Source organism: Dicentrarchus labrax, unplaced genomic scaffold, assembly GCF_905237075.1.
Source record: "Dicentrarchus labrax unplaced genomic scaffold, dlabrax2021, whole genome shotgun sequence".
Lineage (NCBI taxonomy): Eukaryota > Metazoa > Chordata > Actinopteri > Moronidae > Dicentrarchus > Dicentrarchus labrax.
This window is the reverse complement of record NW_026136719.1, coordinates 26,930,328-26,944,321: the sequence shown is the minus strand read 5'-3', so window position 1 is coordinate 26,944,321 and position 13,994 is coordinate 26,930,328. Positions and strand designations below refer to the sequence as shown.

Here is a 13,994-nt window from a genome sequence, read left to right as displayed (position 1 = left end):
GATTTTGACACAAGTTTAGTGAACATACTACGTCCTTCAGCAGGCGAGAAGACTGCTTTAAATTCTTTAAATGCAACTGAAGGCTACACAACATCCTGCTGGTCCACTTGCTGCATAAGCACTTTGTGTTGCTGTTCTCAGAGTAGAATATGATTGCAATGGTGACGAGTGTGTTTGGGACCATCTCTTTCCAATATGTACAGAATCAAAGCCAGTGAATGGAAACAACCACTGTATCTAATTATTTAAATCAGAAAAATGATTTTTAATTGGGTGGGTGGCACTGTCCCTACACAGTAATATAATACAGAAAGAAGCAGAGCCATAGTTAAATGTAATGTGTATCCAGACAATAAACAAGTGTGGTTGGAAGAGTTGTCATCAACTGCATTACAATAAAATAAGAAAACTCGCCCCAAGTTAGTGAAAAATGATAACTTCACTGTGATGGAGTTTTCAAATTACATTGTCTTTGTTTTCTAACATGTCTGCTAACAAAGGCTATAAAGTGAGAAGAACAAGGCAACACAATGCTTTAATCTGTGGCTACTTATTGTGACTGTCAGCTGTAACTGCTCTTCTGAGAGATATTGGGAATATACTTACCCAGCTCCTACTATATGAGAGGGGTCACACCTGGTCCTGGGTCAGTTTGGGCATTTTGGCCTGTGGGTGGCACAAAAGTTCAGTTCATGACGTGTTAAAATGCAAAAGGTTATCCTCTGGTAACATAACGTGCTGGTTACTGTAAATATTTCTAGACTATATGTACCATGTTGTTCTGAGTGTAGGATTCATCCTCTTGGGCAATGAACAGAGTAAAGATAATAATCCATATTGTGAAAAAAAAACATAAACTAATTCCAATTTTCACCATGTTGATATTCATCATATCTGTCCTTAAATTACAGTCCCCATCTACAATGGAAATATGAGTAGAGAGTTGAGACAGCTTGACAGAATTAATCTTTTAGTCCAGGGTTGCTAGACTACGGCTCTCCAGCAGATGGCGGTACAACAACAAAGATCCCGCCCACCTCCGACCATCAATACAACCACGAAGAAGAAGAAGAAGAAGAAGAAGCGGCGTTGTGTTGAAAACAGACACAAAGTGGTTAAATAACTGTAACTACAGAAACATGTCGATTGTCTTTGTGCCAAAGAAACTACGAGGGAAGGCGAAAATTAACCAAGAAACAATACAGAGGGTAAGACTCCAGTAAATGATACAGTGAACTGTTAGCTCATGTTCCCGCACATTAACATACGGCGTTAGCAGCTAGCAGTTAGCCACTCACGGGTTCATTAATTCACTTTGTTTACAATCAGCGACTTTGACTTTATGCTTGCTGGACAACATCATCCATCCACCCCTCACTTCGTGGAACTGTCTGTTGTTGCACACAGTGGATTCATTGTTTCCAAAGATGGCGAAAGCCCTGTTAAAATCAACATATTAGCTACAGTGTGTTAGTGTCGGTGCTTCATGTGTTTGATTCCTCTGCTCCAGTTACTGGATGAAAACGACCAGTTGGTTAGATGCATCGCTGAATACATGCAGAAAGGACGAGCAGTGGAGTGTGTACAGTAAGTCAGTACAGTCCTCACAGATCTGCTGCCATACACTGTATGTGTAATATAATGTATATATATTATTATATTGTAGCATAATGTCTGCACACTGTTGTGAGTTGTGTTCTTTGTGTGTGTGTCTCTTTCCTACAGATACCAACAGATCCTGCACCGCAACATCGTCTATCTAGCAACCATAGCTGATGCCAACCCAGACAACATGCCCCCCTCTTCAACTGTAAAGACAAACCATACAATGCATGAGTAACTACTGCAGTAATAAAGAACTAGGTCCCGTCGACTGGTTGCTTATACCTAATACTCCATTATTGTTTCTGTTTGCAGGCTACAGCCAATGAAACCCCAGCCTCGACACCAACTGTGAATGGGCATTGAGGGACATGATGATGGCAGCTTGTGTCACCCCTTGGACATTAATGTTTCACTGTAAAATATATTTATAATAACCATTGTTTTGAGCAGTGTTGTCCATTCCAGGATCACTGATGTTTCAATCCAGATATAATGAATATTTGTTGTGTAAAAAGTATTTTGTTAGACTCATCTGAATTGTGCATTAAAAAAAGTTATATTTTTGATTTGAGTTGTTCATGGTGTCAGTTTTTGAAATGGTTCAGTTCAGTGACATTATATCAGTGCACAGGATACCTGATTAAATGTTTGTAGCAGGAGCTGAGGTCAGTTTGAACGTCTTTAGAAGGAAAGTGAGCGACGTTACAGCAGAAGAACTACAAAGACAGCACTTTGAATTGCTAGTCATTTTTATTCATTTTTTGCATTGCTGGTACACTTGGAAAGATTCAGTTGCCAGCTCAAGAGAACAATAAGCAACATAAGCCAAGCAGTCCCCCTTCATATCTTCTACCAGGGCAACATGTTTTTATTATTTTTTTTTTTCTTTTGTAGAAGCCACTAGTAAACCATTTGACACAGCTGAGAAGCTAACAGTTACAGTCCAAGGTCTGTAATGATGTCTTTAAAAAAGGCTGCAACAGTTAGGGAGAGAACACAGACAAAAAGCAACAAACCCTATATCTTGATTGTGCAAAGCACATTAACTATAAAAAGATATATATTTATATGTATATACAGCAAACAATTCTCTGTAAACATGTTAAGTATGTTAGTTTTCTGAAAACATGGTGTCATTTCATAAATACAGGCAACATTGGCATCCGCAAACATCACAAAAAGATAACATTCTGGGCTTTTAAATGCAGCCCATTGCCATAGAAACCGAAGAAACAAGGGCTCGAAAACACCCTCATCACACAATGTTTTAGTGTTTAGCATGGCATATTTGGTAACCTTTATAGATAGATGGTGTAGTTCAACTCTGTAGGAAAAAAATGTGCTTTTTCACATATTGGGAGGTGGAAAATAATGTTTTATGTATATGCCTACAAGAATACTAACATACAGTAATGGTATAACATGTAAGAAAATACAAAAATAAGATTAATACTGTCAATAATTGTACAAGAAAAATATTGTATTAATAAACAAAAGAAAAATTAGGTTTATGAGAGTTAGTGTCAATCTGGAGCAACAACCGCCAATTAGAGAGGAGGAAATGAATGCGCTTCTGGGTGTGAAGATGTTCCCTAAAGCTCTCGTCCAATAGGGTGTATAACTTCACCGTTTCTCAATAATCTCAGACCGCCTCTTATCTCTTCAGCACCATTCATCTTCTGAACAACGCTTTGGTTGGAAATAATATTCTGCAAGTGCTATCAATACCAACATGGCACATTGTTACTGCTATATGTCTTATCTCTGGTCAGTTGTTGAAAAAGTAGTGTATTTCTCTCAAGTTACACCTCTGCAGTGACTTACTATATTTATGCTGAGCCTGCTCAAAGCCTCTTAATAAAAAGAACTAAATATTTATATTTCAACTTCAGTATTTTACAAGCTATGAAACAGTAGATGGTAGCTGTATTCTGAGTCATCTTGCGTGAGATTTGGCAGTTACAGCTATGTAGACACAGTATATTTATTATGGGCAAAATGAGAGCATTTCAAGCCCTTGCCCCCTTGTAATCCCCCTCCTTCTCACACACACACACACACACACACACACACACACACACACACACACACACACACACACACACACACACACACACACACACACACACACACACACACACACACACACACACACACACACACACACACACACACACACACACACACACACACACACACACAGCTGCAGAAGCAAGTGGGTGACGGCCGTGCACGTCTCCAGCTCTTGTCTGAGGAGACGTCAGCTCAACAGACAGAGAAACAACCACTAGACTAACTGCTGTCAGCATGACACATGCGCCTTTCGTAGTTAAAACATGGCAGTTCAAAAAACTTCAAAATACGTCTCTTTTTCAAATGGGGATGTTTGACATGGAAAAATATAGATACAAAAATGTTGAGCCAGTGTGTATACTTAATTTTGCCTCTGATGATTTGAAATCTACTAATTCAGTGAGTGTGGACTGTAATGGCTGCAGCTCGGCCCACACAGTGGCTCATCTAACAGAGCAACAGGCCCTCAGTGGCACTTCACTGTGGACTCGTTCCACATTAGACTGTAATCAGTACTGGTGAAGGTAGGAGGGCCTGTGCTCGTGTTTGAGGGGAAAGGATTTAAAGCCCTTGGTCATGGGTTTGTGTTGCTGCTGCTGTTGTTGTTGTTGTTGCTGCTGTTGTTGTTGTTGTTGCTGTTGTTGCTGCTGCTGCTGCTGTTGTTGCTGCTGGGTGAAGGGAAAACCAGAGGAGATGCCGGTGGAGGGGGAGCAGTCGCTGGCAGTGGACCACACGGGAGACTGCAACATCTGCATGGAGTCGCTCCACTGGGAGGAAGGAGGGATGTTCATCTGGTACAAGGAAGAGCTGGGATTGGGCATGGTGTTGGTGTGGGTGTGGGTGTGGGTGGAGTGCTGCCATGGCGCTTTGGGAGGCCAGGTTTTAGTTTTGCTGTCCTGTGGAACACAGCAAAATGACAATCAGCAACGTTGAAAAGGTCAATAACCAATCAAAGATCGTACCAAACCCTTAAAACTAGGATAAAAATTCCTAATTCCAGAACTGACAGAAACCAGGGATGCACAGATTTATTGTATTAATACATATATACATGTGATACCGATAATCACCTTGTTAACTGACGCTAGCCTATTAGCAATCAGATAGCATCGACCAGTATCAGTGGCCGATGTTTATCTGTTGTGTCGCATCAATTTTGCACCGGCTAAATGTTGTGTTTGTTATTTCCAACTCGGATATTGGAGAAATCACCTCTGTTTCCAAGCACTGGTACAAATTGCACACAAATACTGATGTACTCCAAAACAGTCAGTGAGCGGCAGTTTATTGAAAGAGACAGAGCTGCAATAAGGCAGAGATGCATAGCTTTCTTTGTTTTCCTGGCACAAAAGGGTTAATAAATAACGACAAAAAACCCACTATGGATTATCAGCCAAATTGTTATTTTTAAAACATCTGTACCGGCCCAGAAAGAAGAATCTGTGCATCCCTAAAAATAAGCATATTCTCACAGTTTTAGCACAAGAAGTTTCAGAATTGTCAGCACTACTTAAAAACAGAAGCTCCATGCTCAGCACTCGAAATACTTTACCTGGTTATCATCGCCGATGTGATGGAGTGGTGGTGAGGGCAGAGTGCACACCTCCGGCTCACCACAACTGTGTTTTCTGAGAACAGAGAAATTTACATTGAACCTTACCAGCACTTGCATACTGTACAGAAAGAGTATTCCTCACACAGCCACACTTACACATCCTCCTCTATGCAATAATCATCAACAAGTGTGTAGTAAAAAGGGTGACCAAAAAAAAGAGACAAAAATCACTATTTACTTTTGTTTTTGAGTGCGGAACATGCAATCAATCACATTTTATGATATTATCAGTGCAGTTTGAATGTTGCCTTTCACTCTTAAAGCTGAGAAGGTGAGCGAGTTTGGGACTTACCTTCTTTGTTTAACCGCAGCTACCAGGTCTGGCCCAGAAAACATGGAGAACAGGCTGTCACCATTGGCTGAAGACGTCTCATCGCTAGAGCTGGCCGAGTCCCCCTGATTGGCTGACCAGCTGCTGTTTACGGCCTCCCTGAGGCCACAAACAGGAAGATGGAAGTGTTCGTACCGTTCCCGTTACACTCTCAATAATGTGGTATTCAGGAAATATCACAGGTTCAAATTTATTTCATGATGTCTGAACACCTTGATGACACAAAATGTGAGAAATCGTGTATGAAATTGTAAAAAAATTGATTTCGCCTCTTTGTGTTTCACTGATTTGTAGAACTAAAAGACATCTAGGCATCTATCAAACTAAAAGTGGGATACAAATTATTATTTTTTTTTTTTAGCTCTTTTGTTTACCTATAACTGTTGATTCACTATATATATATGTTCTACAGGATCTCTTGCTCTCTCTTTTCATTATCTACATTATTGCACAGGCTTTACAACTGAGATGCCACTGCAGTATAAAGGCTGCTTGTTTACATCTGCCTACTTTCTCAGATTAGTCACTAAGCAGGATGGTGTTGTCTCACACTTGTGCGCTGACTTAAAATGACAACACTCATGATTAACGTGATAAATGTCTCACATATCGATGATGGCTTCCACATTAATAATTTAATGAAAACATTTCTCAACACTGTTGTGCACAACAATGAGACTGAGCTTTGAATAATCCTCCAACAGTTCAGCACCACGCTGCTACCCAAAACAAAATCCTGAAACATGGCCTCAGGGATTTTATACACGTGCATCTTGTTTTTCATATTTTGAAAATCTGTCTGATTTTTAAAGGCAAGACTGGCACAGACATACTGTACTGCCCACTGCTACATCGCCAGATCTAAGAAATGAAGAGACTGGTAGAAAACTGTCTGCCTTTAAAAAGAGGGATGTGTTACGGAAGTTTGACTAATTAAAGGTTTTAAATGTTTTTCTCTGTAGCAATTGACCAGAGATGTAGGCGATGTCATGTACAGATACATACCCCTCATTGTAGTACTCTGGGTGGGACCAGGTCCTGTGCTGCTCATCAGGCATTGGCCAGTTGCTGCGCGGGTTGCTAGGGCGACGGATGTGCTGCACCTGCCGTTTCTGCTGCATGGCCTGACTGACGCCGGCAACGTAACGCGCAAACTCAGGGTCAGAGCCAACTGCGCATGGAAAGGGAGGATAAACACAACTATGAGTTTCTGACACCCTCAGCTTTTCTCTTTCGCTCCCTGGAGCTCAGTCCGTTTAGCCAGACTGTCTACCATAGCAGAAAAATCACAATGGGCATAAGTCAACCCAGCACAATAGGCCTCGACTGCAATCAAAAGAGTCTGCTGCACTGTAAAAATAGCAACTGACACAGGCTAAATTCAGCATAAATTGTCAACTTACAGTCGCAGCCACATGCAGGGGAAAATAGCTGCTCACACTATCTGACCTACATTGATTATGTTACACAGACCAGGCTGCAAAGTTTGCTTGAATGGTTACAACATAGGATATAAATAGCAATAAATAGTATCAGACTATTTTATTATACACTGCAGCATGACATGAAACCTGCCCAACGACAAGACAATCTGTCATACACAATGCAGTAAATAAAGCCTAATAAACATAGGTTGAATGTAGTCTTGCCTTATTATTGCCCTGGAATTTGCCGTCTTGACACCACTTCGGAGTGCTTTGGCTAAAGACTAAAACCAGCAGGGACACCATTTATCCCCACTGCCATTACACTGCTACGTGAATGATAATAATCTTTGTACAGTAGTCCATTTATGTTATTAACTGATACCTGGAAGCAAACTTTCTTTTATGGGACAATCAAGATTTTAATTTAGATCAGTAACTTTGTATATGTCAGCTGGATACCCACTGCAAGCATCTTAATGGTTTCAACTGGATGATATGGACACTTAGGGGAAGTTAGGACACCCAAACGCTATTGAATATTAGTCTCCTGATATAATGAATAACTAACTAATAACTGCATTGTAGGTCATAAAAACATTGCTAAGCTGCTTCTGAAGGCTTTTTTAATAACGCAACAATGTCAGCAAAGCTCCAAGCTTGGCCCTCCCCCTCACACTGCTGACATAACAGTCTGACTGAGGAGCATGGGAGGTTGAGACCAACACTCCTATTTGGACAGCTCTTCATGATGAAAGAGATGACAGGCCATAACTTTATAAAAATGGTGCTTGGAACAGTAACATCTATCCTGGAAGATGTACAAGGTCCAATACACAGGATGATGATTTGAAGAGAAAATGAATGATATGCAGTTTTGTCTGCTAATATCCAATAACACTACCTAGTGTAACATTATTTGAATCCCAAGCTCAATCTGACTGAAAACAAGAGAAATGATTGAGCCATAATCAACCACAATTCAGCCATTATCCACTAATCTGGAGTCAGCTTTGACTCTTTTAAAGATGCAGGCCTCTCGTCCTCTTGACTTGATAATCTTAAAAGAAGGCTGACACACTGTATCATCCCATACATAAATGGAGTGTGAATGTGCAGATTATGTCTTATTTGTCTGATTGGGGGTGAACTTTTAATGAACCTGCTGAATAACGTCACGACACACCTCATGCATAACAATAAGGTGGATCTCACCTGCTGGGTCGAAGGGCAGCGTGTCTCCCAGGACTCCAAACACTCCTTCACTCTGGTCCCTGTTGGGCCAAGTATTGTTGCGGGGCCCCTGTGGCTTCTGGCCAAGCATCTCTGACATGACACTGTCCATGTAGGTGCTTACCAGGCCCAGACTGTACAGATCTGAGCTCAGATCCGGCAGTCCAGGAGACCCCCACTGCCCGATTGGACCCAGGGGTGACAGCCCAGCTGGCGGGCCTTGCGGCGGAGGCTGTTGCCCAGAGGTGCCGAGCCACTTGCTTGCCACTCTTTGCTGTGGCAGGACCTGGGGTGGGGTCTGCTGAGGAGGAAGCTGGGGAGGAGGTGGCTGCTGCTGACTGATAGGCTGCAGGAGGTGCTGGTAGTACTGCAGGGCCTGTGGGGAGGGCTGTTGTGGTGGAGGAGGGGGCTGTTGTTGTTGGGGCTGTTGTTGTGGAGGAGGTGGCTGTGTTTGTGGCTGAGGCTGCTGCTTCTGCACTGCCTGGGGCTGGGGTTGGGACAGGGTCTGAGCTTGGGGCTGCAGGGCATTGTGAGAGATAGACTGAGAAGTCGGCTGAGGTCCACTTGGGGGCTTCAGCTCAGCAGGGTTTGCAGACGCCACAGAGTTTCTTCTCTTGACCAGGGGCGATGCCTGCTGGGATTTTCCCATGTTGAATCCTGAGAGAAAGTCGATGACATCCTGCATCTCTTGGTCCGTCGGCAGGTTCATCCCCTGGTCGTCAGACACTGAGCCGTTGGCCAGCAGGCTTTGCTGGGTAGAGTCGGGGGTGCAGGACAAGCTGCTCATCTGCAGGATGCTCTGTAGCCTCCCATCACTGTGGCCCAGGCTCTTGGCCTTATCCTCAGAGCTACTGGTTGTTAGCATGCTGCGAGACGGGGTGTTAGGGATGGAGTAACTGCCCCCACTATTAGAGCTGGATGAGACCTTCTTGGTAAACTTTGAAGTCAGCTTGGATATTGTTTTGGGCAATCCACTGGAGGTCTTGGAACTGGTGCCTGGAGGCAGGTCTGCCTGACCGCCATAGTCTGGGCTCTCCCGCTGCAGCTGTATCTGAATGGTGGGCAAGGCTTGCTCTCTTTTGAAGGGAAGAGAATGACAATTATTGAAATATTTTGGATTAAAGTACTTATTACAGTTATCTGAATATACTCAACTAAGGGTGCTTTCACGGTTGTAGTTCAGTGGAATAAAATTGTTAAATAATATTGATCATTTAACATTCACTTACTTTCTCTCCTTCCACCTGTTGATGTCAAACACTGCTGTGTACAGCACGTCTACCAGACCAAGTGTCTTCTCAGGGTCCAAGCTCCGCTGGAGCAAGGACATAGTGGCTGGGTCCTCCTTCAGACACCTGAACATGTACACAAAGACACGCACAACGTGACGGGACAGGACATTAACAACAAATCCAACACGACTAGCACACAAAAGCCCAGGTGCATTTGCTAAAGAGTTGAATACATGACATTTGATATTCAGAAACAAGAAATTGCAAATATGTACTATGTATACACTATTTTACAAAGGTGTTGAGGAGCTTTGTGTACTCATGTCTATAATCCAGTGCAGTAACCAGACTCCCATTCCTCTTCATTGTGTTGTGAAAGCCAGATTCTACGTTTTATATCCCCCTTTGGGGAAGCCCGTTAGTGTACACTGAAAGCAAGAATCAACAAGTCATATTGTTCTCTAATGTCTCTTCTCTCTTATCTGACTGTGTACATATGTACAGGGCTCCAGACTAACTGTTTGCATTGGTTGCACTGGTGCGCCTAACTTTTTTTTTTTTTTTTTTTTTTTTTTAGGTGCACCAGCACAAAATTTAGGTGCACCCAATTTTTTTCATTGTGTCACCTTTAAAACCACAAGGTCACCTTTTTATCGCTCTCCATAACTTTCATATAATGTGAATGATTTTTAAACAAGAATATGGTGTAGAGAAACGCTTGTCTTTATTTGAAGCACAATTATATATAAAAAGAAAAATAAAGTGTTTAAAGTGCTTCACTGAGCTGAAATTGAAACTAAATTTCAAACTAAAACACTAAGCAAAATAAAACATTTCCAAATAAAAGTTCGATACGAAACGTTGTTGACCCGCTCATGAATGCACTATTTCCGGCCATATTCTGACCGCACTCCTGACAGTACACGCAGTGCATTGCGTTACGTCCTTTGTTGTACCTCAGCCAGGGAAATTGTTTCAGCCAGTCCTGTCTGAAGGAATATATTTTGACCTTTTTAATTTGGGTCTCGGAGCCGGGCTCTATCCCAGACTCAGTTGTCTCCTCCTCTGGTTCCGAGTCTGATGCTGTCGCCGAAGGACCGGGGCTCGGCATTTTTTAAAACACACACAATTTAGCGCGGTGAACAGGACCACAGCCAATCAGAGGCCAAGACCCGCCCGAGCTCTGTCTGTCTAATAAATTTATGTTTTCATCCGGGCAGCGTCAGGTGCACCAGTGCGACCTAGAAAAATTATTAGCCGCACTCTTAAAAATCTTGGTCACACTCTGGAGCCCTGATGTAACATTTAAGCTGTTGCACTTTTGTGCATAAAACCACAGAATCAAATATTGGTGCATGTAACTGTAACTGGGTAATAATCCAAGTTACGTTCATATGTTTCATATTTCTCATCAAGACTTAATATTTCTTGAATTGTCTGAGACAAACAATAAAATTGGTGTGTTTATTAGGTTAAACTTGACCTGTGATTATTTCTAACCATATAAAAAAGGTTTCACAGTTGGGCATGCTTACCATGTAGAGGGAACCTGGACCACCACCTTGGAACCCTCAAGAGTGATCTGGGGAGCATAGGCCTCCTTGTTCTCAATCTGAGCTGTATCAACAACCACCTGTTGGGACACAGAAACACACCTGCATAAGCAAGTCCTGAAGAAATCTTGAAAATAAATAGCCATTTATTTCATTATTATGAATTCTGCTTGTGCAAGCAATGCACCAAAGTTTATAGCATACTGTCTGTCTGGTGACTCATTCACACATACAGCAAATATTACAACTGGACAATGCAACAGAAATGACAGTCTTGAAACAAAACAGACTGGTTTTACAGCCTTTTACATAGCCAGAAGTCAAAAGCCTTTCATTGGTGTCTGGCATTAATTTCCCACCAAGCAGAGAGAGGCAGTTCAAGGTGAGGAAGCTGAAAGCATTCAATCAGCCAGTGACAACAAACAGACTAGCCTTCCTGCCTGCTGCTAGTCAAATTTATTTGCCAGTTCTTTGAAAGTGGCCTTGGCTCCTTGAGACCCACGCAGCTGGGTCACAAAGAGGGAGAGAAAGTGGGAGGAGTCCATTTCCTGTATTGCAGGAAGTTACCCTATTGTTATTTTTTTTTTAAAAAACAGGTGTATCCTCGGAAACCTCTGGCTGCCCATGTGAGAAAGACACACACACAGAAAGACACACACACACACACACACACACACACACACACACACACACACACACACACACAGACACACACAGTCAGCCATGTTGAAACACATACAACGAGGTCACTGGGGGCAGGAAGGAGGAGGAACGGCAGCAAACAGACGAGGTCAACGTCTTCGCTGAGCTCCGAAAGCCATGACTAGAAGGCAAAAGGGAGTCGCTGGTGCATAATGTTTCCAAGAACAACAACAGAACAGATGTGGTGATTCTTACTGTAAGTGTAGAAGGAACAAAATGGGGAGGAGAAAGACTGTGGTAGGGGTTACGGTGAGTGTATGATGAGTGTATGTATATGTAAGTGTTTTTAAAAGTGTGGGGAAGATACTATGTGTGAGTGTATTGTGTCCATGCATGCTACTGCGTAATCTTGAGTGGACATAGGCTCAGATAAGGAGTTAATGCAAATCATCCATCAATCATCCAGGGATTGTTTTACAGTGCTGGCAGGGCTGGATGGGAATACTCCTTCAGCTTGACACACACAACAGGGCAGACCACACAGACGAAATAAACATCAGAGCATAAACACACTGGTGTTACTCTGAGGAGAGTCCTGCTGCTGACCCTCCCTCCCTGTGACTCTCCTTTTCAACAGGAGTGTGTGTGTGTGTGTGTGGGGGGGGGGGGTGGGGGGGGTGTCTGTTTGCAGACCCACCCAGGCAAGCCCATCCTTCAACCAGATGCTGCAGGAATGTTTCTTCTCTTTTGTGTCTCTCTGGTGTTTGTTTACACCTCTCGGCTGCCTCAAAGCAAGCGGACAGATCTCCTCATCTCCATTACAAATCTGACAAACAATGGGATGCAAGTTGCCAAACCCACAGACGCACAAAAGGAGCGGATTCGGTAACTTAAGCAGAAATGTTGGTGAAGTACAACAGGCCTGTTCACGTCAGCTTGCCGCCTTTTCTGCTTTGTAGTATCTAACTACACTGTGGTGATGGATGTTAACAAGAGTAAAGTACTGAATGAGGATCCAATGGAGAACTTTCTACACAACTGTTTATCATAGCATATCTTGCTCAAACAAGATTGAAAAATGTGCAAAGGAAAATCCAGAGCATGTCTGTAATAGAGAAAAACATCCTTTTACGTCCTTTTTCACTCTTATCTTTTAACAAATACTTGAACTGTGGCTTATGTCACGGTTATGCTCACTCACAAATTTTTCTGGTTAAGAGCGTTAGTTAAATGCCCAAAAATGTAAGCTGGAATTCAAAAACATATTTAAAACATCCCAGTATATCCATCTCTTTGATAGATACAGCCTTACTGTAGCCTTGGACCATCACCTCGTAACATCTCTACTCACCAAACCAGCCTGGGCAAACAGCAGCTGGACGGCCGTCTTGCAGGCTCCTCTCCAACTGGATGGGCAGACTTGGTTGAGGACCTCAGTGACGGGAGAGTCGTCCCTGGGGGTCACTCCGTTCTGGCCCAGTGCCTCCTTAATGAGCTGCAACATCGTGTGCTGAGGAGACAAAACACAGAGGGCAGTCAACAAAGCAGTCCGCCTTCACGGTCTGCTGACGTTACACTACAGACAGCAATAAAAAAAAAAAAACTAGAGATTTCACTCGTTCACACATTTGCTGAGGTTATCACACATTCCTTTTTTGGTAACTGACAGGGTAACGTTTTTGGGAGCTAGGTTGGTAACTAATAGAAGTAGTATGAAGCTGACCAGTTGAGTCGGGGACCATACCGTTTTCAGCTTGAGGTTTTCAGCCGCTGACTCGTTGAAGGACACTCCTTTGAGGAAATGTGAGCCGATCTGCACAGGGATGGTGGGCAGCTCGCATTGGATGGGCTGGGAGGTTGTCTGCATCCTGCCTGCCTGCTGGGCTTCTGCTTCACTGCAGCAGCCCTGTGCGCGCACACACACACACACACACACAAGCACGTAAACATATGCACAGTAGTGCACACATGATGGAGACATGCAGCTATGAAAGAATAATTGCTGATCTGTTAAAACAAAAAAGAAAAGAAAACCGTAAACATTTGCATGTGTAGATTTAAAGAATCAATAAATCTTTGGTTGTATTTTCCAGTTACACAATTGAAGAATATGCCTCGCTACATATCATTCTATTAATCTTCTTAGACTTCTTGAGAGTGAACCCACCTGTAAGGCTGCCTCCACAGCTTTGGGGTTAAGATAAAAGCCGGCCTTCAGTGCGTACTCACTATGGCCTAGGCTTTCAAGTGCTGCTTTGTAGGCCTGGAGATAGATGGAAAACATCA

The 13,994-nt window shown here is 42.8% G+C and overlaps 2 protein-coding genes across 3 annotated transcripts in view; one reads left to right on the top strand and one right to left on the bottom strand.

The window, feature by feature from the left end:
* Positions 1-1,039: 1,039 nt before the first annotated feature.
* On the top strand, positions 1,040-2,171 carry ss18l2 (ss18, like 2). The gene is made up of 4 exons (XM_051379928.1): positions 1,040-1,208; positions 1,511-1,587; positions 1,726-1,810; positions 1,918-2,171. Exons 1-4 carry the CDS (start codon positions 1,140-1,142, stop codon positions 1,966-1,968), a joined length of 282 nt encoding a protein of 93 aa, XP_051235888.1. The 5' UTR covers positions 1,040-1,139; the 3' UTR covers positions 1,969-2,171.
* A 165-nt stretch (positions 2,172-2,336) lies between these two features.
* LOC127351911 (granule associated Rac and RHOG effector protein 1) overlaps positions 2,337-13,994 on the bottom strand; it is a 33,868-nt gene continuing 22,210 nt past the window's right edge. For both annotated transcript variants that reach the window (XM_051379903.1, XM_051379902.1), the window contains exons 5-14: positions 13,876-13,971; positions 13,453-13,614; positions 13,060-13,218; positions 11,049-11,146; positions 9,511-9,636; positions 8,264-9,357; positions 6,630-6,795; positions 5,586-5,723; positions 5,231-5,306; positions 2,337-4,574 (exon numbers count right to left, since the gene is read on the bottom strand). In XM_051379903.1, coding sequence (XP_051235863.1) covers positions 4,188-4,574; positions 5,231-5,306; positions 5,586-5,723; positions 6,630-6,795; positions 8,264-9,357; positions 9,511-9,636; positions 11,049-11,146; positions 13,060-13,218; positions 13,453-13,614; positions 13,876-13,971 — 2,502 coding nt within the window. In that variant the 3' untranslated portion in view covers positions 2,337-4,187. The remainder of the gene's footprint in view (positions 4,575-5,230; positions 5,307-5,585; positions 5,724-6,629; positions 6,796-8,263; positions 9,358-9,510; positions 9,637-11,048; positions 11,147-13,059; positions 13,219-13,452; positions 13,615-13,875; positions 13,972-13,994) is intronic.